Source organism: Dryobates pubescens, chromosome Z (genome assembly GCF_014839835.1).
Source record: "Dryobates pubescens isolate bDryPub1 chromosome Z, bDryPub1.pri, whole genome shotgun sequence".
NCBI classification, from domain to species: Eukaryota; Metazoa; Chordata; class Aves; order Piciformes; family Picidae; genus Dryobates; species Dryobates pubescens.
The window spans coordinates 41,645,190-41,671,582 of record NC_071657.1 but is presented as its reverse complement, the minus strand read 5'-3'; the positions used below and the strand labels follow the sequence as shown (position 1 = coordinate 41,671,582).

The following is a 26,393-nucleotide window of genomic DNA, read 5'->3' as shown; positions in this document are numbered from 1 at the left end:
TTCTTTATTATGTGCATGATGAGACACTGCAGCAAGCTGTGTGTGGCAGTCAACATGCTGGAGGAAAGGAATCCCATTGGCAGAGAACTTGATAGGCTTGAGAAGTGGGCCAGTGCCCACATAATTACAGGATCACAGGATGTTAGGGGTTAGAAGGGACCACTGGGCATCTTCGAGTCCAACCTGCCTGCCAGAGCAGGACCATAGAATCTAGTGCAGGTCACACAGGAATGTATCCAGACAGGTCTTGAAAATCTCCAGTGAAGAAGACTCCACAGCCTTTCTGGGGAGCCTGTCCCAGTGCTCTGTGACGTTTACAGTAAAGAAGTTCTTCCTCATGTTGAGGTGGAACTTCCCATTCTGTAGTTTACATCTGTTGCACCTTGTGCTATCACAGGGAGGGGCAGAAGTGAGCAGAGGCTGTCCTTTTCTGACACCCAGCCCTGATATATTTATATCCATTTATTAGATCCCCTCTCAGTCTTCTCTCCAGACTAAAAAGCCCCAGGTCTCTCAGCCTTTTCTCATAAGGCACATGCTCCAGTCCCTCAATCATCCTTGTAGCCCTCCGTTGGACTCTCTCAAATAGATCTCTGTCCCTCTTGAATGGGGGGAGCCCCAAACTGGGTGCAGTATTCCAGGTGGGGCCTCACCAAGGCAGAGCAGAATGGGAGGAGAGCCATGCTGACTGCTCCTGATATTCTTCTCTTCCAAGTGCCTAAAGATGACCTCCAGAATGAGCTGCTCCATCATTTTCCCAGGGATGGAGGGAGTCTATAGTTTCTGGAACCTCCTTCTTGCCCTTTTAGAAGCCTGGAGTGACATTGGCTTTTCTCCAGTCCTCAGGCACCTCTTCTGTTTGCCACAATTTTGCAAAAATTATGGAGAGCAACAACATCAGCCAGTTCTCTCAACACACTTGGGTGCATTTCATCAGGGCCCATGGAATTTTGAATATTCAATTTGTGTAACTGATCTTTAACCCAGCCTTCATTGACTAGTGAAGAGACCTCCCTTCTTCATCCAGGGTCTGGAGTTCACAGTAGCTGGTCTTAGGAATAAAGACTGAAGCAAAGAAGGTATTTAGCAACTCTGCCTTCTCTGAATCCTCAGTTATCAGGGCTGCCTCCTCATTCAGCAGTAGGCCCACACTTTCCCTATTCTTCCTTTTCCTATTAATATATTTGAAGAAGGCCTTCTTGCTCTCTTTTACTTCCTTTGCCAGTTTTAGTCCTAAGAGGGCTTTGGCCCTCCTTGTTGCCTTCCTTCATGCCCTGACAATTTCTCTATAGTTCTCCCAAGTGACAATGAATTTTTCCCAGGTGACAATAATGAAGTTCTATAAAACGAAAAACAAGGTTCTACACCTGGGTCAGGGCAATCCCAAGCACAAATACTGTCTGGGCAGAGAATGAATAAAGAATTATCCTGGTGAGAAGGATTTGGAAGTGCTGTTTGATGAAAAGCAAAATGTGTACTTGGAGCCCAGAAAGCCAACCTTATCCTGGGCTGCATCAAAAGGAATGTTGCTAGCTGGCTGAGAGAGGTGATTCCTCCCCTTTACTATACTGTCGTAAGACATCACCTGAGTACTATTTCCATCTCTGAAACTCCCAACATAAGAACATGTAACTGTCAGAGTAGGTCCAGAAGAGTGCCACAAAGATGATTAGAAGTCTGGAGCACCTCTTGTGTGAAGACAGGTTGAGAGTCAGGGTTGTTCAGTCTGAAGAAGAGAGGGTCTGGTGAAACCTTACAGCAACCTTCCAGTATTTGAAGGAGGCCTTCAGGAAAGCTGGACAGGAACTTTTTGCAAAGGCATGTAGTGATAGGATACAGGCTAATGGCTTCAAACTGTGAGAAGCTAGGTTTACATAAGACATCAGGAAGAAATTTTTCACCATGAGGGTGATGAAGCACTAGAACAGATTGCCCAGAAAAATTGTGGAGTTTCAAACCCTGGAATTGTTCAAAGCCAGGTTGGATGTGCCCTTGTGCAAACTGGTCTATAAGGAAGCCATGGCAGGAATTAGATGACTTTAGTGTCTCTTTCAACCCGAACCATTAATACGATTTTGTGGATCTATGACTGGGATTGTCTTACAATCTTCATTACAAAATTTACTCATGTCCTACTTTTCTTAGGTTGGAAGCAATATATCCAATATATCTACCAAGAATATAAATTTTATATATATATATAATGTATGGGTTTTTTTCCCCATTTTGCAGCAGCTGGGTTCCCAGAAGAACAGCTAAGAATGCAAATGTGACTTCATTATTAATTTAGTAATTCTTTCAAAACAGTGTGATAGATATTTGAGGATGCACTAAGCAACACTCTTTTTTAGAAGAATAGTGAAACATGTTCTAATTTTAATTTGCTTGAAGTATAAGGACACAAAGAAGAGGGACTGGACTATAATAGAGACCAGAACAAATAAACAGAAAGAAAAAAATGAAAGCAGACCTCCAGCTAGATGGGGAAGAGAAGAACAATCAAGTAGAGCTATTCACATAAACATGACAGACTAACTGACAGGCCAAGAAATTATATTGTCAGCAATGTTTCCTAAGGACTACAGTCAAGGGGCTCATGAATGTGAGAAAGATAGGAGATAAATTAACAACTCTTTCCTCACAATTTTGGGTGAAAGTGAGAATGACAGCGTAACTTGGTATGGGAGCAGAGAGGATTTTAGAAAAAAGATGGGAAATACACTTTTGTCCATGATATGTGGACATACAGGATGAGGTGTTAGAAAGATAAAATGAAATGCAGGAATATAATTTCAAATTCTGGAGTGAAATTCTGTTTTAAAGTGCAATCAGTTTAGCCATTCTTTTAGCCAGTTTAGCCATCTAACCATCTTTTAGAATTGTACCCCAAAATTAGATTGTCTTACAGTCCACTAAATGGATTCAGACATGACGGTGGGAGGCTGTCTAGGGTGCAGTGATCTTGAGATAGTGAAGTTTTCAATATGCAGGGAGATAGGGAGCAGCACTAACAGAACCCTCACTGTGGACTTCTGGAGGACAAACTTCAGCTTGAAGCATATTCAGAAACATATTCAGAAAGTTCCCTGGGTAGCAGCCCTCAAGAACCAAGGGGTCCAGGATGGTTGGACCTACTTCAAACAGGAGCTCTTGAAGACACAGGAACTGGCAGTTCCCATGTGCCAAAAGATGAGCCGGCGGGGAAGGCAACCGGCCTGGATGAGCAAGCAGCTCCTGGAGGAATTAAGGGAAAAAAAGAGTCTGTATCACCTTTGGAAGGAAGGCAGGCTTCTCCTGATATGTTTAAGGATGTTGTTAGATTATGTAGGGGAAAAATTAGAGGGGCAAAAGCCCAGTTAAAACTTAAGCTGGCCAGTTCTTTGAAAGATAATATAAAGTATTTTTATAAATACATTAATGCTAAAAGAGGGGCAAGAAGAACCGCCACTCCTTATTGGACCTGGAGGGGAACATTGTAACTAAAGATGAGGAAAAGGCTGAGGTTCTAAATACCTTCTTTGCCTCCATTTTTAACAGTAAGGCAGGAGGACTTCAGGACGAGTGGTCTCCTGAGGTGGGTGATGGGGTCGGAGAGCAGTGTAGTCCCCCTGAAATCCATGAAGAATTAGTTTGGGACATGCTGATCCACTTGGACACTCACAAGTCCATGGGACCGGATGGGATCCATCCTAGGGTGCTAAGAGAGCTGGCAGATGAGCTGGCCAAGCCACTCTCCATCATTTTCCACCAGTCCTGGCTCATTGGAGAGGTCCCAGATGACTGGAAACTGGCCAATGTGATGCCCATCCACAAGAAGGGTCAGATGGAGGAACCTGGAAACTACAGGCCAGTCAGCCTGACCTCAGTGCCAGGGAAAATTATGTAACAGGTCATCTTGGGGGCAATCACTGTGCACCTGATGGATGGATCAGGTCCAGCCAACATGGATTTAGGAAGGGCAGGTCCTGCCTCTCCAACCTGATCTCCTCTATGATCAGGTGACCCGCCTGGTGGATGTGGAAAAGGCTGTTGATGTAGTCTATCTGGACTTCAGCAAGGCTTTTGACACCCTCCCCCACGGCAAAGTGCTGTGTAAGCTGTCAGCTTGTGGCGTGGACAGCAACACTCTGTGCTGGGTTAGGAACTGGCTGGAGGGCCGAGCCCAGAGAGTGGTGGTGAATGGTGCCACATCCAGCTGGCGGCCAGTCACTAGTGGTGTCCCCCAGGGATCAGTTCTGGGCCCCATCCTGTTCAATATCTTTATTGATGATCTGGATGAGGGGATTGAGACAGTCATCAGTAAATTTGCAGATGACACCAAGTTGGAGCAGATGTTGATCTGTTAGAGGGCAGAAGGGCTCTGCAGAGGGACCTCGACCAACTGGACAGATGGGCAGAGTCAACATGATGGCATTCAACAAGTCCAGGTGCTGGGTGCTGCACTTTGGCCACAACAACCACATGCAGCACTGCAGGCTGCGGTCAGAGTGGCTGGAGAGCAGTCAAAGAGAAAGGGATCTGGGGGTGCTGATTGATAGCTGCCTAAACATGAGCCAGCAGTGTGCTCAGGTGGCCAAGAAGGCCAATGGCATCCTGGTCTACATAAAGAATAGTTTGTCCAGCCGAGGCAGGGAAGTCATTGTGCCCCTGTACTCAGCACTGGTTAGGCCACACCTTGAGTACTGTGTCCTGTTCTGGGCCCCTCAATTTAGGAAGGACATTGAGACTCTTGAATGTTACCTGAGAAGGGCAGCGAGGCTGGTGAGAGGCCTCGAGCACAAGCCCTATGAGGAGAGGCTGAGGGAGCTGGGATTGTTTAGCCTGGAGAAGAGGAGGCTCAGGGGAGGTTGTAGCCAGGAGGGGGTTGGTCTCTTTTCCCGGGCATCAGCACCAGAACAAGGGGACACAGTCTCAAGCTGCACCAGGGGAAGTTTATGCTCAAGGTGCAGAGAAAGTTCTTCACAGAGAGAATTGTTAGCCACTGGAATGTGCTGCCCAGGGAAGTGCTAGAGTCACCGTCCCTGGAGGTGTTCAAGAGGGGATTGGATGTGCTGGGCAGATGGGCAGAGTCCAATGGCATGAGATTTAACACATCCAAGTGCCGGGTTCTGCACATTGGCCACAGCAACCCCATGCAGAGCTACAGGCTGGGGTCAGAGTGGCTGGAGAGCAGTCAGGCTGAGAGGGACCTGGGGGTGCTAGTCGACGGTAGACTGAACATGAGCCTGCAGTGTGCCCAGGCAGCTAAGAGGGCCAATGGCATCCTGGCCTGCATCAGGAACAGTGTGGCCAGCAGGAGCAGGGAGGTCATTCTGCCCCTGTACACTGCACTGGTTAGGCCGCACCTTGAGTACTGTGTCCAGTTCTGGGCCCCTCAGTTTAGGAAGGATGTTGACTTGCTGGAACGAGTCCAGAGAAGAGCAACAAAATTCGTGAGGGGTTTGGAACATAAGCCCTACGAGGAGAGGCTGAGGGAGCTGGGGTTGCTTAGCCTGGAGAAGAGGAGACTCAGGGGAGACCTTATTACTCTCTACAACTACCTGAAGGGAGGTTGTAGACAGTCGGATGTTGGTCTCTTCTCCCAGGCAAGCAGTACCAGAACAAGAGGACACAGTCTCAGGCTGCGCCAGGGGAGGTTCAGGCTGGATGTTAGAAAAAAGTTCTATACAGAAAGAGTGATTGCACATTGGAATGGGCTGCCTGGGGAGGTGGTGGAGTCGCCATCACTGGAGGTTTTTAGGAGAAGACTTGACAGGGTGCTTGGTGCCGTGGGTTAGTTGCTTGGGCGGTGTTGGATTGGTTGATGGGTTGGACGCGATGATCTTGAAGGTCTCTTCCAACCTGGTTTATTCTATGTATTCTATGTATTCTACTTGGTATCATGTTTTATTAGTCATGAGGTGTTGGGTGACAGGTTGGACTTGATGATCTTTGAGGTCTTTTCCAACCTTATTGATTCTATGATTCTATAATGTTCTACGTTTTGTCCCATTATTAATTCCTGAAAACAGAAAATAGAGAGGCCCACATACAAACCTGGATTCAACTCCAGTTCACTAGGGGAGTTGATGCTTCCACAAACCAGTAAAAATCCAAGACAGGCACAATAAAGGTGGAGTTGACACAGCACTTGGATTTCTATTTTCTCATAACAGGGGCCTTCAAAAAGCTTGAAGTGATCATAAATGGCTTCCATTGAATATAGCTATGTACTATTACTTATGTATACCAACTGCTAGTGTCCTGAATGCACTCACAGCCCTGACTGCCCCTGCTTGGCCTCCCAGGGGCTCCACTCACCTGTCCACAGCACAAGAGCCCATCTCAGTCTCATGGGGTCGTAAGCCCCTGCCCCAGTGATGCCACAGCAGGGTCCTTCTCCAGATCCCACAGCCCTGCCCAACTACAGGCCATGCCAGGCTAGGCCCCACTGCAGCCATCCCCACCCTCAGGGTGGTCCCCAATGCCCAGGGTTGGGGCTGCCCATGGTGACCCTTTCCTCCGACTAGTGTGATAGGCTGGGCTGTAGCTGCCAGCTCCTGCCTGTTATTATCCTCAAGTCCTAAGTCATGGGAACACTGACCTTCTTTAGAAGAACTAAAGAAGGAGGAAGAGTCTGCAAGTGAACCCAGAAAGGCATGTATTCTCATAACCACATTGCCTAGAGACTGAGGAGAAAATTACTTCTGCTCTCACTATAACACCTGTCCTTGGAACTTACAAACTGAACAGGAAATACCAAAGATGGTATTTCTATTAGCTAGATTCTGTTAAGTAAACATAAACCAGCATGTGTTGTGCTTTAGGGTCCAAGGAGGAGTTCTTTCTGAAAGCTACAACAAACACAGACTTCCAGATGTATTTCTTTAGAATCTTACCTTTGCTAATGATAAAGTCTTCCTAATTTACATAAAGCTTGCCTGTGTTTTTTTTTTAACTCTGAGTATTAGTAAATTAAATTCACTAACAAATGACTAGCATCCAGTCCAGCAACACCAATGCATTAAATATGGAAATACTACACCTATACTAAGTTTCCTCTGTCTTGATGATATGATCAGAGTGTCAGAAGATGCAAACAAAAATAGTGCATAGTACTTAATTTACCTGAGCTTTACTATGGCTTTCTCCCTTTAAATCTGTAGGTAGCTGTTTTAAATGTATACTAATATAATAACATATTTCTAAAAAAGTGTTCCAAGCAGTAGTATTATCTTTTTGTATTTACATTCTCCACTGCTGGCTGCTACCCAAGTAGCTCTTGTGAAATTACTCTGGGTAGGTGGGAATGAAACTACTCAGCCTTGGCTCCAGGTTCATGACAAACAAAACGCGAAGCGATTTCTGAGAATAGGCATGGAATGTTGAAACATGAAAAAATCACTTCCTCATGGCTAAAACATTTGGAAGAGTCAAGCCTGGTATAAAGGAAGAAATTAAGGTATATGCAGCACTCTTCATAGTTTAGGAAATTCAAGGATGCTGGCATGAATAACATTTAAAAGCACTCAAAGGTTTTTTAGACTGTGTGATGATGGGCTTTTGGATTTGGTGAAAAAAAAAAAACAGTTTTTACTCTAATAGCATTAGTATGTGTATTTTCTACAATGTTTTTACTGACTTTATTGCTTGTACATATTTAAAAAGAGAGTCCAATAAAAATACAATCAGTGTTTCTGTTAACATTAACAAGTGCTAACAAGATCCAGATCAAAACTTTGCTACAGCAAAAATCTGGAGAGTACAGATCTAATATACTGGCAGAGAGAGATGGAAGGCCTTGAAGAGTTAAGCCTCCAGGAAGGTGGGAACATCATGACATGTCTGATAATGATGGGAGGATTTGGAGCCCCCACAATAGTTGCCATCTCCAGCTGCTCTTTTGAAAGAAAGAACTGCAACCAGTCTGCACAGAGCTTTGGACTGATAAAGTAGCCAAGGGCAGTTTGCAGAATAACATTTCCTGTGCCTACACTTTGATCAGTTAACATAGGGAGCTTTCTATATTTTTTTTTTTCAGATACATAAAGATCATGCCAAACTCTAGAAGAAATGGGGTGTAGAGGCCATGAGAGAAATGGAAGAGGTATAAGGAAGTTTCCCAACAGCCTACCTCCCCAGCTGTCTGGTTGATACATCACTGATCTAAGCTTCAATTAGAAGGGCATGCAATAATAGCTAAAGAACTGGTCTGTGCTTTCCCACGCTTGCTAGTAAAAACACATCTTTTGAAATATTCATGAAATGCTCACAGAATGAGTGTGATAGATTTCTGGTAATGGTTAATGCCTGGGCAAACAAATAGGCTAGTTTAATATGTATAATAGATTGTAAAATAAACTGCAGCAGGGGTGATTCAAAGAGTCTCATAGTTTCTTCTCTTTGTTTCCAGTAGCAAATCAGAAAACTGTTCTCTTCTATAATCTTTCTAGAATTATCACTGGGATTGGATTCCTGATTTTTGCATCAGAATGAGATGTGTCACAGAAGCAGAGTTAGGTATAAGAATGAAATGTTGCCAGAAAGAGACTATGTTAGAAAATCATGGAAGAAAAATATTCTTTCTTGCAAATTAAATCCAGCATTACTTGCTGGAGTCATGAACATTGTTGCAATTTCTTGTCATTGTGCAGATGACTTAAAATATTTTCTGTTTTGTAGTTTACCCATATGTGACCCACCACACCCATATCTCAATTACATTATTCCAAAAAAAAAAAAAAAAAAAAAAAAAAAAAGTAAAATCTGAGAAAGAATAGACATTCTGCTATATCCAAACAACATCTGTTATGTGGATGAGAATACAATATGCAGTTCTTTCTTTACTTACATAACCACTAATATGTAATTTGCTCACATCCATTGTTTACCGGATTAGATGGTGTTGATGATCTTGAAGGTCTTTTCCAACCTGGTTAATTCTGTATTCTGTATTCCTCGTTACATTCCTTCCCTTTATTGAGGACTAAAGGTATGTTCTAATACCAGAAATTTTTGTGAGTTTTCTTAAGTTCCAATAGCAAACAACCAAACTCTGTCCTTCCTCAGTGACTTGGTACAGCAACATGCTCAAGCATCTCTTACTGCTCTCTCACTGGCAGGTGCTAGAGAACCTACTCTTGTTTAATATTGCTTTTCATAAAGTTGTGGTGAAGCTGTCTTTTCTAGAGACAGCGACAACTTGCCTGGTTTCCTTGCAGTGGTAGTGCAGTCACCTCTTGCCTCTGAAGTTAAAAAACAGCGCAGTCTTGGTGAGGTTTAGTGTTCATTGTGGATCATAATTTCAAATATCAAACACATTAATTAAGTTTCAAGGGACCCTTTAACATTAACATAAATTTCTTTATCACATGTCCAAAACAGCTTATTACAATCTGAATATACTAACATTTTCCCCAACTACTTAGTTCCTGGTATAGCAGCAATTCTCTGAATCTTTTGCCACTTTCTTCATTTTGTTGATTTGGTCCTGAAGTGGCATTGATAGGTTCAGGATGTGTATACTGCATCAATGACAATACTGTCCAATCCCCACCCTGTCACCTAAGTTTATGACTCGAGTGAATCCCCGCTGGTCTCCAAGGTCCTGGTTGCATTCTTGCCAGTGAAACACCATGGTAGTATAATTTCTCATTGTCCTGTAAGAAAACACAGAACCCAGGCTTCAGGGTTTGAAGTTGGAGATTATCCAACAAGCACTAATATGGTGTGTTTTCCCATATTTCCTTTCAGAGCATCCCAGGCCTTTGAGATTTGTGAGATTCGTGGGCACAATGCCAATACAGGGTAACTTAATGGTCCCCACATGTCCGTGGTGGGAAGCGGTTCCTTTTGTTGTCAGTCTCCAGTTCTCTAGACTTCAGTATGGCCTGCTTCCAACTGATTAGATACCCACTGGCATGTCAGTTCTGTGGCACCCTTTTAGGTTGCACAGGAATCAGTGTAAATAGCAGTGGTGCTGCTATTCTCTGCTTGTCAACAGGAGGGCACACAATTCCTCACCTGTGCACTACTTTTGCCTTCTGTAACTCTTTTCCCAGTACCAATTTCCAGTGCTGCTGCTTTATATTGCCAGCTGGATCCTACATGACAGACAGATGCATCTGTGAGCCACATTCCTTCTGTGTTTGAGTTTGGGTGCTATCACAATTGTGGAAGGTCTATAGGGTTGACTTAAAAAAACTTTGTCTGAGTTCACAGAAACTAGAGGCAGATCCTCCTTTAACTGACCAATTCCTTCTAGACAGGCATACCACTTTCACACTGTGGCCTTTTGAGCTACCCTCTCCTGAGGGGTTGATCCCTTACAGATTGAATTTAGCAGAGCTGAAGGGCCTCTAATAATACGAAGTACGTAACCTCTTTGCCTCGATTGCCAAGTGAGAGAAGTCCCTTTTCACACTCTGAATACCGTTGTTCTGTTTCCCCTAATTGTTAAATAACATTGCCTACCCAGCTTACCAACTGGCCAGACCAGTGAATTATACAGGGAGTGGGTGCTTCTTCAGGCTTCAATCACTATGTTATGTCTCTTTAAACTGGCTGGCAGGGAGAGTGAGTAATGCAAGTTCTTTAGACCAGGAGCAGTGCTCCCAACTCTCAGCTCCCAAAACTCCACAGGCAGCCACTGGGTTGTTGGGTTTTTTCTTTTTTTTTCTTTACCCCTTCAGTCATGCTTGCTGGGGACACAAAAAGGGTTCATCACACAGCCCTGTGAAGGGGGCAGTTGTCTGTATTTTTCCTGAGCTCCACGTTTTTCCCTCTACCAATTTCAACCCTGATTGCACATGGCGAGTGGACATTCTGTACAGCATTCCCAATGTTATTGCTTTTTGCCATAGGCAGTTCCCTCCCAGATCGTAGGTTTGAACAGGTTTGTCAGACCTTCCTGTGCTCAATGGTGCTGCTACCTGGATCAGCCCAGCCCATCTCACACCAGTAAGCAAGGATACTGTGTAATACCTTTTCCCATGTCATCATGTGCATGGGCAGATTCTGAAGGGGTTGTTGATCACAGTCTATGGCACTCTGAATCCTTTCTTTATGATTCTGGACATACACTTTTAAAGCATCCAGTAGCCCTTTAATGAGTGGTGTGAGGTGCATGGGGTACAGCTGTGCAGCCATCTGTATACCACGCTGCCCTCTCTCACACACCATGTAGATATAAGCAGCTTTTCACACTCCCCCCATTAGTTCAGACAATCCTTCCACCTGCATGCTAACAGGTTGTCCCCTTTTTTTGGGCTGCACACCCCCAGCCCAATAAGCTGCTTGGGATTACTGACTGGTTGCTCCCTGGCCCTTCACTCAGAAACACTCCAGGTCCCCCAAAACCTGCTACTTCATCACCACTAAGCAGTATCTCATTTGCCACACTTAAAGAGACTCTCCACAAATATTCTTTTTCAGTTTCATCCAGTATGCATGGAAAAATGTTCCGATCATTTAGCTCTGATCCCACACCATGGCATTGTATGGGCAGTGGTTCAGGATTTTCCACCAAGTGCACCTGTATGTATCTCTCCTTTAATAACAGGTCACACATTCTTCTTATCAAATTCCTCGGTTTCATCAGAAATATTTTCATTAGCATCTGCCTACATGTCTCCAACTGAATCCTTGGCATTTGTGTCCATGGTTATCTTCTGGATTTTGAGAGCAGGGGGAGATTCTTTTGTTTGTGCTACCAGATACTCAAGCAACATGCACATCTACTCATTTTCTCTTTTTAGCTCCCTCTCCAAATAATGTGCTTTAGACTCTAACACTTCAGAGTAATCCTGTGCTTGAACTAAGCCAGCACCTAGGATGGCACATATAGCCCCTTTATCTGTGCCACTCCAAAACCTTACAGGATTTTGCTGAAGTCTTTCCATGACCGCAACAGGGTCTGACCACTTCTCCTTTGTCCATTTAATATGTGGGGGAGAAGTTGCACAGTTGTGCGTCTTCAGTAATTCTTCTGTTGCCAGCCTGCCACCTATGCCAATAATGTTGCAGAGGCACCAACAAAACAGATGGCACCGCCCACCCAAAAATGTGGATTTATCGTAACCAGAATTGCTCAACACTCCTTCTGACACAATTAAATGACAGGTTTGGATGTCATTTGGGAATATACTACTACACAACTATTCCATAGGGATGAACACTTACAAAGGGGAAATCTCCCACTCAAGGGTATCCGGAATATACATTCAACAAAGAGGGATAAGGAGTCATTCAATCTGCAGAGTTATCTTTAGATGACATCCCATTCTAAAGGAAGAGGGTCCAACTGCCAGGCCACTAGCTACATGGAGACCAACTCAAAATGTCTGTAGCAGGACTGCATTTATACCATAAGTCAAGGGTGCACTGTGGTCATTTCGAATTAGTAGTAGGGCTGAGCCCACAAGAACCACCACCAAAGCAGGGTAAATACCTGGTCTCAGAGATACCAGTTAATGTCCGAGAGGTGCCAAGCTGATATTTATCATGTGTCTGTCCAGCTTTTGTGTTTGTCAAAGCAGTTGCTCCTGCCACAGAGAAGTGCACTGTTTCTCCTGCTGATCCTACCACCGAGATTTCTGTAGCACAGGAAAGCTCTTAACACACCGCTACAAGTTTAGCAGTGCAACTGCTTTGCAGCTGGCTCTAACACAGATACTGATCTAAGCCCTACTGAACCACAGTATAGATGAGAACTGATGTCTGAACTTTCAATATATGTTGAAGTCATGGGGTAATGACCACTGTTGTAAAATCGAGTGCATTATGCACCATTAGCCATAAGATGTTCTTAGCCTATTTAAAAGATAGAAATTAAACAATAGGTAACTGAAAGTTATTTTATACAATAAACTCCCTTCTCCTTTTTGTAAGACAAACTCACACATTCAATTTTGTAGTAGAAAACATTAACAGGAACAGAGAGAGAAAAAAAGATTCAAAAGTTGTTCTATGCAATATGCAAACAATTTTCTGAATACATTGTTGAGGAAAATGTTGCGGTCTAAATAAACTAAACTGGCTAATCAAGTGCTAGCTTGCAATTAGATGAAGACCAAAGAGTAGAGTGTACCAATGTCTGTGAATACAAAGCTTAAGAAAACAGTAGTGAAATTATTTCCAAATATGGATTAATCTTATCACATCAAATGTGAAAGGATAATAATAATCCCCTGCAAAATGTGTTTTTGTTTGTTTAGTTTTTTGTTTGGTTTGGATTTTTGAGTGTGTGTGTGGTTTTGGTTGTTCTTTTTTTTGGGTGGTGGGAAGGAGGTGGGGCTTTTTGATCTTTTTTTGTTGGTGTTTTGTTTTGGTTTCGTTTTAGCAGTCCAATTTAGAGCTCTCCTTGAAATTCCAAGCATGAGGAAGGGCAAGTGAAATTCCAGTTAACTTCTATTTTTGAGACCTCATGCAGACACTGAATGTATAAACATTCTAGAAGCAGAATGTTTGTTACATAAGTTCTTTTACTTTATGTAAGTCAAAATTTTATACCAGCTCATCTGTCTTAAATAGACACACATACAATGGTTCTATTATTTAAAACAAGAACTTAGAAAATTCTCCAGCTATTTTGGAAAGAGAGAAAATTGGCAGTTTAAGACATAGAATCATAGAATTATTAGGGTTGGAAGGGACCTCAAGGATTATCTAGTTTCAGCTCCCCTGCCACAGGCAGGGATGCTTCACACTAGATCAGGTTGCTCAGAGCCACATCCAGCCTGGCCTTAGAATCTGCCCCAACTCCCTCAGTCTGTCCTCATAGCAGAGCAGCTCCAGCCCTCTGATCATGCTTGAGGCCCTTCTCTGGACACTTTCCAGCACATTCAGATCTTTCCTGTAATGTGGGCTCCAGAACTGGATGCAGTACTCCAGGTGGGGTCTCACAAGAGTGGAGTTGAGGGGGAGAATCACCTCCCTTGACCTGGTGGCTACAGTTCTCTTGATGCAGCCCAGGATGTGATTGGCTTTCTGGGCTGCAAGTGCACACTGCTGGCTCATGTTGAGCTTCTCATCCACCAGTACCCCAAAGTCCCTGTCTTCAGGACTGCTCTCAATCCAGTTGCTGCCCAGCCTAAATAGGTGCTCGGGATTGCTCTGACTCAGATGCAGGATCTTGCACTTGGTCTTGTTGAACCTCATGATGCTGGCTTGGGCCCAACTCTCCAGCCTGTCAAGGTCCCTCTGGATGGATCCCTTCCCTCCAGCATGCCTGTACTGTCAGCAAGCCTGCTGAGGGTGCATTCAATGCCACTGTCCGTGTCACCAACAAAGATGTTGATCAAGACTGGTCCCAGTACTGATCTATGAAGGGACTCCACTTGTCACTAGCCTCCACTTTGACATGGACTCATTGACAGCCACCCTTTGGAGGTGGCCGTCAAGCCAATTCTTTATCCATTGAATGGTCCACCCATCAAACCCATACTTACCAGTTTGGAGACCAGGATGTCATGCAGGACAGTGTCAAAGGCTTTGCTCAGGTTCAGGTAAATGACATCAGTTGCTTGACCTTCATCTATTAATGTTGTGTCCTTGTCATAGAAGGCCACCAGTTTTGTCAGGCAGGATTTGCCATTGGTGAAGCTGTGCTGACTGTTGTTCTTTGTTGTTCTTCTGCCTCAGCAATGCCTCCAGGAGGCTCCATGATCTTACTGGGCACAGAGGTGAGACTGACTGGCCTATAGTTCCCTGGGTCATCCCTCTTTCACTTTTTGAAAATAGGGGTTATGGTTCCCCTTTTCCTGTCAGTGGGGAATTCCCTGGACTGCCAGGACTTTTGGAATAAGAACAGAGTTATACCACATTTTTAGAACAATCTTACTTCCCTGTTTCCACATAATGAACTTATTCCTTACATCATCTGTTACTAGAAGCACATAGGCATTTTATTATCGATATTATGGATATTGCCCCTTCACATCCTCTGAAATGGGATACTGTTTAGTATTCCCTAAGCACTTTTACCTACATTCATGGAATAATATTGCAGTAAATGGGAGTTCATATATACCCTCAAGACAGAAATATCTAGCTGAAAGGAAGCCCTGTTCAGGCACTGTATGTGGCATGTTTTGCAGAACTGCTACAAAACCCATGTAATCTTGACCCTTTGAATTCCAATGTCTTATTGACTGATCCATCCCTTACAACAAATTATCTAAACCTGAAATAATTGGTTCTTTTTTCATCTACTCATTAATTTCCAAGGGTAGAAAATGATCTACGGAACCTACTATATGAAAAATGAACAACTGTGGTAAGAGATTTGTCAGGTTCCTTCTAATGTGAAGTTTAGAGAAAATAGGTAAAATTTGACTAGAAGTAAAAGATAACAGCATATCGATGAAAACAGATGCTTTGAGTTTTCACACTGAGGTATATTTGTTAGACAGCATAACAAATTATGGGAATAGCTTAAGGAATTGTAGGATACTTTGAGATACCTTGAGCGAGTTCAGAACCTACAGAAGTGTACCCATCTGTAGATTTGCTTTGTTCATTTTCAAAGGAATGTATTCAAAAAGAAACAAAACCAGATCATCTTTGCTTATAAAGACAATCAAAGTTCTCATTTTGCATACAATACATAACCAGGACTTTGATGGAATTAAATAGAATTCAAGAACCAGATCTTTTCTTCACTGGAGGAAAAAAAAAAAGATCTAGGGCAAATAACAGAAAATTATGTGGAGAAAGTGCAGCAGTAAAGATAGAGGGCAGCAGCAGAGGAGCAAGATTTTATTCGCCGTGCCAAAGTAGGAGAAATAAAGTTGTGGAGAAATTTAATATCTGACATATAGAATTACAGAATACTCTGAGTTGAAAGGAACCTTTAACCGTCACCTAGTCCAACCACCCTGCAGTAAGCAGGGACATCTTCAACTATCCAAGGTTGCTCAAGAGTCCCATCCTAGCTGATCTTGAATGTTTCCAGAGATGAGGCTTCTACTACTTCTCAGGGCAACCTGCTTACAACCATTAGATGCTGCTCCATTGCAACAGACTCTGCTAACTTTTCCCATCTTTCTTATACAGTCCCTTTAAATACTGGAAGGCCATAACAATATCTCCCTGCAGCTTTTTTTTCTTCAGGCTGAACAACAGCAAATCCCTCAGTCTTACTTCACGGAAGTGCTCCAACTCTCTAATCATCTTTGTGGCCCTCCTCTGGATCCATTCTAACAGTTCCATGTCCTTTTTGCATTGGTGGGTCTAGAGCTAGATACAGTTCTCCAGAGGGGTCTCATAAGAGCATAGTAAATGGGTCCATCAGTCATCAGCAATGGAACACTTCACTGGGGAGCAGCTGTGGGCTTAAGAATGTCACTGCTAGCTGTGAGTGGGTCAGTGCCTAGAGGTGGAGGGTGAGAAAAGCCCAACTGCCAGAGAAGCTAGTGGTGACTCTCCAGCTCTTTTCCAAGCTACTTGAGTTTTGCTTTGCAGAAGGTTATGTCCATGTAGTTTCTCTCCTGCAAATGAATACTTGAAAATAGCTGCTTTTCTCTGAAAAGCTGTGTCACAAGGGAAAGAAAGAGAATACACAAGAATGCTGTTATAGCAAAGCAAATAATGACATTTCCAGTTTCAGTCTTACTTCACTTGTTTCTGAAACATTTTAGACTCTTGACAGGAGAAGGATTCTTCTGTACTCCCCACAAATTAACACCAGTGGTGAAGGCTAACTGATCCCTGGACTCCTTCTCAGTTGTTCTTGTGCAGATGAAATATATGCAAAACCCCTTTTTATTTCCTTGTACACACTTGGCAAATTCTCATGGTTGATGTCTGCAACTAAATTGACTTGTTCAATGACTAGAAGCTCCTGTTGGTTGAATCTTTCTCTGATGCATGAGGGGAATTATATTTGCAAATGTCCACGGTTTTGTGTGTGTGTGGTTGTTGTTGATTTTCTTTTTTTTTTTTTTAAGATGGATTTCCACACCCAAGTGGGTCACATGCCAACTGACTTACCTAAAGTGGGAATGTACCATCTTTGGTAAAATATCTCTTTCACTTTCCCCAGCACTTACAAAGAACATTTTTAATTTCTTGGTTTCTCCAAATAAACATTCATGAAGACTTTTTGGGTTTGTTTTGGTCTTCTTTTGTCCTTCTCAGAGTAAACATTGCTAGATAAAACTGATGTGCCGGTTTTGCTGCTGCTTCCCATATTCGACGACCTCGAACTCTTTACCTCCCCATGCTTCCCGTGTGCGGTTCTGCCTTGCACACTTCCACCAGTCACTAACTGAAAGTTTATAGCAGAGCTTGATCTGGACGCCTGAACCTGGAACAAAACACAACCCAGGCCTTTCCGCACCCCAGGCTCATCTGTCCGACGCTAACGTTAATCGCTGATATTAAGGCTATGTATTAAGGCTCCGGGTGCTAGGAAGACCTTCCCTGAGGGAGCGTGACGCGCCGCTGCAGATTTCCCCGGCCTGCAAGAGGGAGGAAAGCCACCTCGCCACCCCAGCCTCCGGCGTGGCTGGACGCCGCTTCACCGAGCCGCCGAGGAGTGGGGAGTGCGGTGGGGCAGCGAGGTACCCGAAACGGTCACTGCGTACTCCTAGACAGAAGGCCACGGGACGGGGCCACGGCACACAGCCTCGGGCGGGCCGGGGAGGGGAGGGGCGGCCGCGGTGCAGCGGAGCGGGGCGGGACGGGGAAGACCGCCTTCCTTAAAAGGTCGGAGGGAGGGAAGCAGAGCCGCCTGCCTTAGTTGCCCCGCCTTTATAGTACTTAGAGGCGTGTTGTCCTAGTTGCAGCTGGTGCCAGGTGGTGGTTTGGTAGCGCTATGGATAGTGGTGGTATCGAGAACCCGGTATTTGAGCCACCCAGCCCTGACACTGGCCGCCATCGCCAGGTTAGCCCAGCCGAGGCGGATGCCACCGTCATTGAGGAGGGGCCCTGCGGATGGGGCCGCTGCAACCCTAAGGCTCTGCAGCTCTGCAACAACCCAGAGGGCTATCTGGCTGCTTACAGCCTCCTGGCTATCTTCCAAGGTAAACCTGACCCTGCCACCCTTTCCAGAGCTGGTTGCTCTCCATTCCACTTTATTAGTAGGCCCCAACCCTTACAGATCTTCTGTTGCTCTGGACACATTTTGCTCCCCATCCTGGAGCTGTGTGGGAAGCCAGTTGGGGTAAGTGTGGTGTTTTGGGTGGTGTGTAGGAGCAGTCAGGGTTCCTCCAGCTGCCCAAGTAGGGTGCTGTTGCTGAAAATTATCTAGTGGCTTCAACTAGGGGAAGGAAGTACCCTAGTGCCCTCGATGGGGAAGTTGCTCATGCAATACTGTTCTCTGTACTTCACTCTGTGTCCCCTCCTTTTCTCATGTACATTTTGTCTACTGCTGAGTCCGTGGTCCCGTGAGCTCTATATTTTATGCTCTTTTCTGGGCTGCATGCCCATTGATCACAAGGTAATAATGTGCCAAACACACCCCATAAGTCAAAACATAGGAGCCAGGGAATACATGATACAAACCAATAGACAAAACTGTAGTGGCCTTGGACATACTTGGCAACCTACGTGCCAGTTAAAAAGGTACCTTGGTGTGGTTGTATGGGACTATGGGTAATTAAGATGACTTCAAACAAAGGTGGGTTTGTTGTGTGGATCCCAGTGCAGCTGTCTTCCTAACACTTAACTAATGGCTTAACTTAAGCTTGGGGGTGACTTGAAGTTTAGCTTGCCCATAATTTCAGCAGTTTACCTTAAGATACTGTCTGAATTTTTTTTTTTTTCTGTAAAAAAAGAAAACTGTTAGAACATTGATAAGCCTTCAGAAGTAGTAATAATGGTTGAGGAGGAAGAATTAGTATACCAAACGCACAGACTTGAGACTGGGAAATCTTAGACGTTTGGAGCTTTTGTATTAATGTTCACAACCCTTCAACTTTATTGGACTACCTAGAAAAGGAAACTATCTTTCCTGAAAAATTGTATTGCTCATAAAGAATAAGATTTATGTAGAGAGGTGGTGGGAGATGTGTGACAGGATTCATTGCTAAAACAGCAGGCAGTCTGTGCAAAGACATATGCATGGCTGCATTCCTGCCTGAAACCACACTGGGGTGGTCTGAGGAGGGCTGAGCAGAACATTCTGCTTAAGGCATAGGAGGATCTGACTGCCACTTGTGTTGCATGGAAAATCTTTAGAAGAAACAGTGCTCTCAATGCCTGTTGTTCTGAGGTCCTTCTAGTTCCAACCTGTTGAGAATGTTCTTTTCACACATCTGTTGTATTAGTAAAGAAGCGTCTAGACAACAGAGCCAGTAGTTCCTTGTTTATATTTGAAAAATCATGCTACAGCTGATAGGACCATGAGGTGGTTTTTGTTGTAGTTGTCTTGCTGTTATCTCAAAATTTCTCTAACATAGTAAAAAGGAGTGTAAAATCTTCTTAAATGGCAGATTTCAGTGGCAGCTGAATAGTAGATCTTTAGATGATGCATGCATATTTTTGTATCTTAGGAATATGGATAGGCACCAAAAATTCTCTGATTGTAGCACTTTCAAATTATACTACACTAGACAAAGTGTCTCCATTATTTCCAACTCTCCTAATTTACTACAGCAGTATTTCTTAAAAAACTGTTTTGCTGTGCTGATGATAATTTGCTCAGCTAAATAATAAATTTAGTATTATTTAGATTTCTTATTAGTACTGTGGATAAGTTCCCAGTCTTTAACATTCTTAAGAATGTTAAAAATTATTTGTAAGAATCTCTGTTCCTTTAGGATACTGTGGCTGTTGGTTATGCCACTTATGCGGGTCTCAGTCGTGTTACCTGTAGATGTGGGCCAGAACTCATAGAGGTATTTAGCTAGTTCAGATTTAGGGCCTTAATATAAGGAAACTTACAGTGCTTGTTTTGAGAGGCAATGCAAAGATGGCTTTTATAGACATTGTGGTGGTCTTAATGGTGTTACCTGGATTTTTCTGGCTAGATCATAGAAAGGAAATTGGACACTGAAGACTCAAGTTGCAGTTCTTTCCTGAGGAGCAGAGAAGGCATGAACCATTTTCAGATGAGAATTTTAGTGCTTCATGTGAAACTGCTAAAATATTCGGGGCTTGCAGCTTCAGAGTTTAGATAAAAGCACATAAAATAAACAGATTTTGAAGTAATGTCAGTTACTACTACCTGCTTTTGGTCTAATTATTTAATTTACCTTCTAAATTACAGAAATGATCTCTGAGGAAGACAAAATATATTTTTAAAACTTGATAATGGTAATCTAACTCTAGGCAAGTTTATTTCCTAGTGCACTGAAGAACAATGGACACACTTCTGATATATAAGTTGTATGAGTTACTAGACATTTTACACAGTAAGTGAACGTTGTATGTAGTTACCTGCACTAACCTGAATCTTATGCATAGGTTTTTGTATGTGTGTCTCTAACTGAAGGCATGTATTTGTTACGTTATGTTCTATTTGCTCTAGAAAGAAGTTACTGTTTTCATAATCACCTGGTTTGCTGTATTTCAGCTTTTCAGAAAATTCCAGGTGAAATTATACTCTTAATTTCTGGCTGTTTGTGTTTCAAGTACATGTGAAACCTGTATTTCCAGAATAGAAGAAACTACTTCAGTCGTGTAATCTTGTTCTGTGTAATACCTGCTTTCTGTATGACACTTACAGTTGCGTAAACCTGTGATTGAGTCTTGTAATAAAACAACTAGATATGCTGCAGTTCTTAGCTATAGTAACAAACAAGGTAGAAGCTTTTTCACTAGTCTAAGTACAAGAGGACTTGTTATTATTCATGTCAATGGTAAGTCTATTAACTGAAACCCAGAAGTGCTTGAGAATGCTCCAATCCAATCTGTCAGAAAACTTTAATACTAGTATATTAGACCTTGATAGGATTTGTTACTGGAAGGGCTTTTTTATTAACCACATATCTGCAAACCACTGCTTTAAAGCCATCATACTTTAAAACAGCTGTACAGCTGCGGTTTTTTTCTTTTTTTGGTATGAATTAAGAATACCTAAGAGAAAATGAAGTTGTTTTATGATTAACCTGGATTTTGTGGATCAGTTCACATTGTAACTAAACCTCTAACTGTAACAGATTAGGAAGTTTTGGATGGGAATAGTTAAACTTATTTCTTATTTCTTTCAGTATTGAGAGATCTGTGTGAGAAGGACATGGATCTAATGGAATGGGTCCAGAGGAGAGCCATGAAAATGATCATGGGGCTGGAGCACTCTGCTGTGAGGACTGGCTGAGTGAGCTGGGGTGGTTCAGCCTGGAGAAGAGAAGGTTCTGGGAAGACTTAATTGCAGCCTTCCAGTACCTGAAGGGAGCCTTCAGGAAGGCTGGAGAGGGACTGTTTATGAAGGCCTGTAGTGACAGGGTGATGGGCAATGGTTTGAATGGTTTGAAATTAGAGTAGATTCAGATTGGACGTTAGGAAGAAGTTCCTCACCACGAGAGTGGTGAGACACTGGAAGAGTTTGCCCAGGGAGGTGGTTGAAGCCCCATCCCTGGAGATGCTAAAGGTGAGACTTGACAGGGCTCTAGGCGATCTGATCTAGTTGAAGATGCCCCTGCTTACTGCAGAGAGGGTTGCACTAGGTGACCTTTGGAGGTAAAATTTGTTTTTTAGACCAAGCTAATATCAGCCAGGTTCCATCTTTCCTGGCAAAGCTTTAGTAATTAATCACCAGTTGATGACATGCATCACATGTGTATTTTTACAGATGAAATCTATTTATCTGGCAAGGTTAGCATGTAAATTAAAGGTAATGGCTTAAAGGATAGGTAAAAGACAATGTCTTCTGTAATCAACTTGAGATGTAGTAGACCTACTAAATGCAAATGTTTTAAGGCTTTAATAAGTGCCTGAGGTGCTGGCAAGTGGGAAGAGCTTGTTTGTTTGTTCTTCATGCTATCATTCTTTGGTCAGTGCTCCTTAAAAAGAAAAGAAAGAATCTGCCCAATATATAAATAATGGCAGTGACTGAGCACCAGAATAATTGTGTTAATCCCATATGAATTTAAGTGTGGTCATATCATTGTTTAGGCCCAAGCAACCATAAAGCACCCTGTAGCTTCAGGTCGGATGGGAATGAGAACTGGGAGAAAAAAGGCAAAATGCACAAAGCTGAACCCAGGACAGGTGGTCAGACTGGCAGGTGAAACTGACATCTTTAATAAGGCAGCTGTAGTAGGGTGTTAGATAGTTGAGACTGTCAAGAACTGCCTTCTTACAGAAAGCTGAAGTGTTTAATTACGATAAGAATTGTACCAATATGAAAACAGCTTATTGATCACATATTTAGGTAAAATTTTAAAAAATATGTAGAGAACATTCTAGGCAGGTAAGTCTGAAGTTCAGCCTGTGTAGTGGAATTTCTGGATGGTGCTATGCTTGTTGAAAATTAACTTAAATCCACTGCTGTCCCCAGTTGTCTGTTCTGTTCCTGGAATGATAGTAAAGAATTTTATTTGAATTTTAGAAAGAGGAAGATTAGCTATAAGGCCTGTGTTGTGAGAGATGCTCATCAGTCATCTGTGAGGTTACAGAGCTCTTAATCTTTCTTGTAACTGTGAGTCCAAGATTTCCTAACTTTTTTCCCAGGGTGTATATTTTATTCTAGGCACAGTTTAATTAGACAACTGCGAAGTTATCTGACACAAAGTACAGCTATTCATCTCACTGGAAGAATACTGTTTTGGGAGTATTAAAAGTAAACTTCTGTAAGTCAAACTACTTGGTGTTTCACAATGCAGAATATGAGGCAAGATGTGAGATTTAAGCTAGTATCTACAGACAGCACCTTAAAAAATGGATGGTGTCTATAAGCATGTACTGGAGATTGCAGCTTGCTTGCTTCTACTTTAGGATTAATGTTTTGGAGTTCACCTCACTTAAGTAGGGCAGTTTGTGTGAGGCTTTGTCTGCAGGTTTTCTGATGCTTCTTCTTCAGGGAACTTCAATATTCAGAGTACAAACTTTTTCTGAGTTAAAGGAGATCACCTCAGTTGTGCTGAAATGGTTGCAATATATTTTTAAATAACTTTACACTCTTTAAAAAAAGTTATTGTTATATTATAGGGGGGAAAGGGCTTTTCAAAAACCTTGCATCTTTCCGTTGTGATGGCAGGAAGGACATATTTCTGACAACCATTATTTGAAAGATTTGTCCCAAATTTGCTTCAGTCATAGCTTATACACTAATTGAAGTCATAACTTTGATTCATCCTTTTAACTTGCACAGTATCTTATTGCACTGTAAGGCATTCTATTTGAAATGTATATGCTGCAAACTGAACCTGGAATAACAGAGGAACAGAATTTGACGCATGGTATTTCACTGACTTAATACTTGGCTGTTGAATCCTTAATGCTCACAGGAGGGAACACATTTGAATAGGACCTGTGCAGATTTACTGGCTTGAATTGGCACTGTATAAATTCACTATATAGCACCATTCTGAAGTAAGTAAATAGCTTTAAAATGTAGCTTTGTAAACGTATATTAATTTCTTTCTTTTTTTCCCCCAGGTATTGTGGTAAATGGCTTGGTTAACATTAGTATTTCAACAATTGAGAAGCGTTATGAGTTAAACAGTTCAAGAACTGGATTAATCTCTGCAAGCTATGATATTGCTTTTTGTATATTGTCACTGTTTGTATCTTTCTTTGGAGAAAGAGGGCACAAACCGCAATGGCTTGCTTTCTCAGCATTTATGCTAGGATTGGGCTCACTTGTGTTTTCTTTACCACACTTCACTAGTGGAAAATACCAGTATGGAGCTAAACTTGAAGGTAAGCTTATCCTTATGTTTTGGAAATTAGTAAGAAAAAAAAGTATCTGCAGAGTCTCAGTGCAACTCTTAATTTAGTAAAACATAGTTATAAAAATAGGTTATTATCTCTAACACTGAATATAAAATTTGTATTTTAAAAGAGTAAGTTCACAGGCTTTGTGCAGTGAATCTTTTATACAGAAGGCATCTGTGGGTCAGTTCATGTTCAAATATTTGCGTACAATTAAAATACTTTGAGTAAAAAATCATTAGGCATTTCTTTGTGAATAGTTAGGTCAGTGATGTAGAATAAATCTCACAGGAAAGCTGTTGGACTTACCATCTTGTTGAAATATGACTACATGTTGCGGTTTTGGTTTTTTAACTACTAAAGGCATCTTGAGTAAGTCATCAACAGGTTTCACTAAGTTCTTCTAAAATGTTGATTAAAACTTATGGTTTTCTTTGAAAGACAAATAACAAGCAGTAGTGAACCATATTGAATAAAACTGTATTGAAATCATGGGTGTAGCCAGCTCTTAGATATCTTTCCTTGTAAAACAGGACTAAGTGCAGTGTGCTTAATGCCAACTGGTTGCATTTTAACTTAACACCCTGCCTGTAACTAATCAAGAAACATCCAGATACACTTAGAGAAGGGTGATGTAATCTCTTGGGATTCTCTTAATTGTTGTTGCAGTGTTTAACCACATTTATGCCTTCAGTGACTAGGCATATTAGACTGCTTATTGAAAACAGCAGTAGCTTTTAAGCAATCCAGTGCGAGGTTCTCAGTATTCCAGTTATTGATTCTCAGATTAAAGCATTAATCACATCTCATGAGCTATCCAGACACTGACCACTAATTAAATAACTTTAACCTATTGTTTCCCATCTAGTAAATGAGAATCTGAGGCAGAAGTTACTTGAAGTTTTAAATGAGCAAGTGTTTGGAAGCTATGAGCATATGATTACTTGTTACTCCTTAGTAAAAGGGCAATAGCTTGCTTGATTATGGCTCTCTAACAGTCTCTTTTCTCTACAGTTTCAGTATTGCCTCACTACTTCACTTGTGTGGAAAGGAAGCTGAACTTAATTTGAAGGAAAAAAAGTTCCAACCTGATTGTAGTGGGTTCTTTTGCTACTTTTAAAATTGAAACAAGATGCTGATAGAGTGGGAGTATAAAGGGTGATGATCAACTATTGCAACTGATCTCTCCCTCTCCTACCAGTTTTGGTTAACATCTAAAGTAATCTCTCACTCTTTCACCAAACGTCTGCCACTTTGTCTGCCATTAAAGATGCTGAAAGTTTTGATACCTTATTAGGCATCATGTTTAGCATATGCTTTTGAAATCTAAAAGCTGTAGTGAAAACTGTGTAGAATGTGCTTTCATCTCCTATAAACGGGTACTGTGAGCTGATTGAATGCATTCTGTTTTGCCTGCAGTAGCGCAGGTACCTGTGTCGTGACTATTGTGAGCAGATTGAAGGGGTTCAGCTGATTTAATCAAATCACAAAGATGAAGGACATCAAAGTGCAGATAATGCCTGCACTATAATATACTTAATGTAAATCTGCAGGTGCTGTGCAATGGCATCCTTTAACAGTTAAGTAAACCCACAGTAAATAATTTTATAGAATATCTCATTTAGTTAGTTCTGATGCTGATGAAGCATCTCTATTTAATAGCACCACACCCAAAAATCTTCCCTGTTGCTTATTTGCTTGAATTAATGGTTTATAGAGATTTTAATGTAGTGGGAATAAACTCCTTTGTGTTAAAATCTACCACCTAATTTACTTTTGAACTATTCGTAGTTGGTTACTTGATTTTTTTCTGTTACATGTAAATACAGTAAGTTTCACGTGCAGGAGAACTTCAAAGTGAAGATCAGTGCAACATTTAATATGGCTGTCAGGTTAATTAATCAAGTCTGAAATATAAAATGTTTATCCTCCAGTATGCGGTTTAGAGGCATCCTGAAACTTGCTGTTTTACCTTGAAATTAATTATACTTTTATTCTGAGTATATGCAGATTCTAGTTTACGAAAGTATCCCATTGGAAATACTGACACCACTTCAGAAATAGTTTAACCATTTCATATTGAAAGAGTAGCTAACAGATGGCCTACCTATTTACAAAGTGGTTTAGCCACAGCAAACTTGTTTTTTCCTAATCTCCAGAAAAACTTAATAGAAATTTTTAGCCTAGATGTAACCAGCTGTTTGTTCTGGTAACTTCTACAGGTTGCATAGGTTCATCAGTGTCCTAGATGTTCTGGTATTTTAAGTCGGGAGCTCCATCTAGTGGTTTGTCTGTAATGAAACCATTCTCTGTGTGGTTACCCTTAGTACAAAGGACTGTAAAAATTGCAGGTGCTAGAAGCAGTATAATTCTGAACTTCCATCTTGGATCTTACTGAAACATATTTACATATGTGAAAGATGTCTGTCACAGCAAGTGTGCAATATAGATCATTACTTGATGTAGAAGATGATAACATTAGGGTGAAAACAGTCAAGCATTGGGACAGATTACCCAGATAAACTCTGCAATCAGTATCTCTGATTGGTCTGCACCTGGTTTTGACACTGTCTGGATTAGGAACTTGGACTACATTA

At 42.0% G+C, this 26,393-nt stretch overlaps 1 protein-coding gene across 1 annotated transcript in view; it reads left to right on the top strand.

Annotated features, from left to right (window-relative positions):
• The first annotated feature begins 17,787 nt into the window (after window positions 1-17,787).
• Window positions 17,788-26,393, top strand: part of SLCO4C1 (solute carrier organic anion transporter family member 4C1) — a 40,874-nt gene continuing 32,268 nt past the window's right edge. Inside the window, exons 1-2 of the mRNA XM_009903095.2 lie at window positions 17,788-18,002; window positions 23,521-23,784. Coding sequence (XP_009901397.2) covers window positions 17,795-18,002; window positions 23,521-23,784 — 472 coding nt within the window. The 5' untranslated portion in view covers window positions 17,788-17,794. The remainder of the gene's footprint in view (window positions 18,003-23,520; window positions 23,785-26,393) is intronic.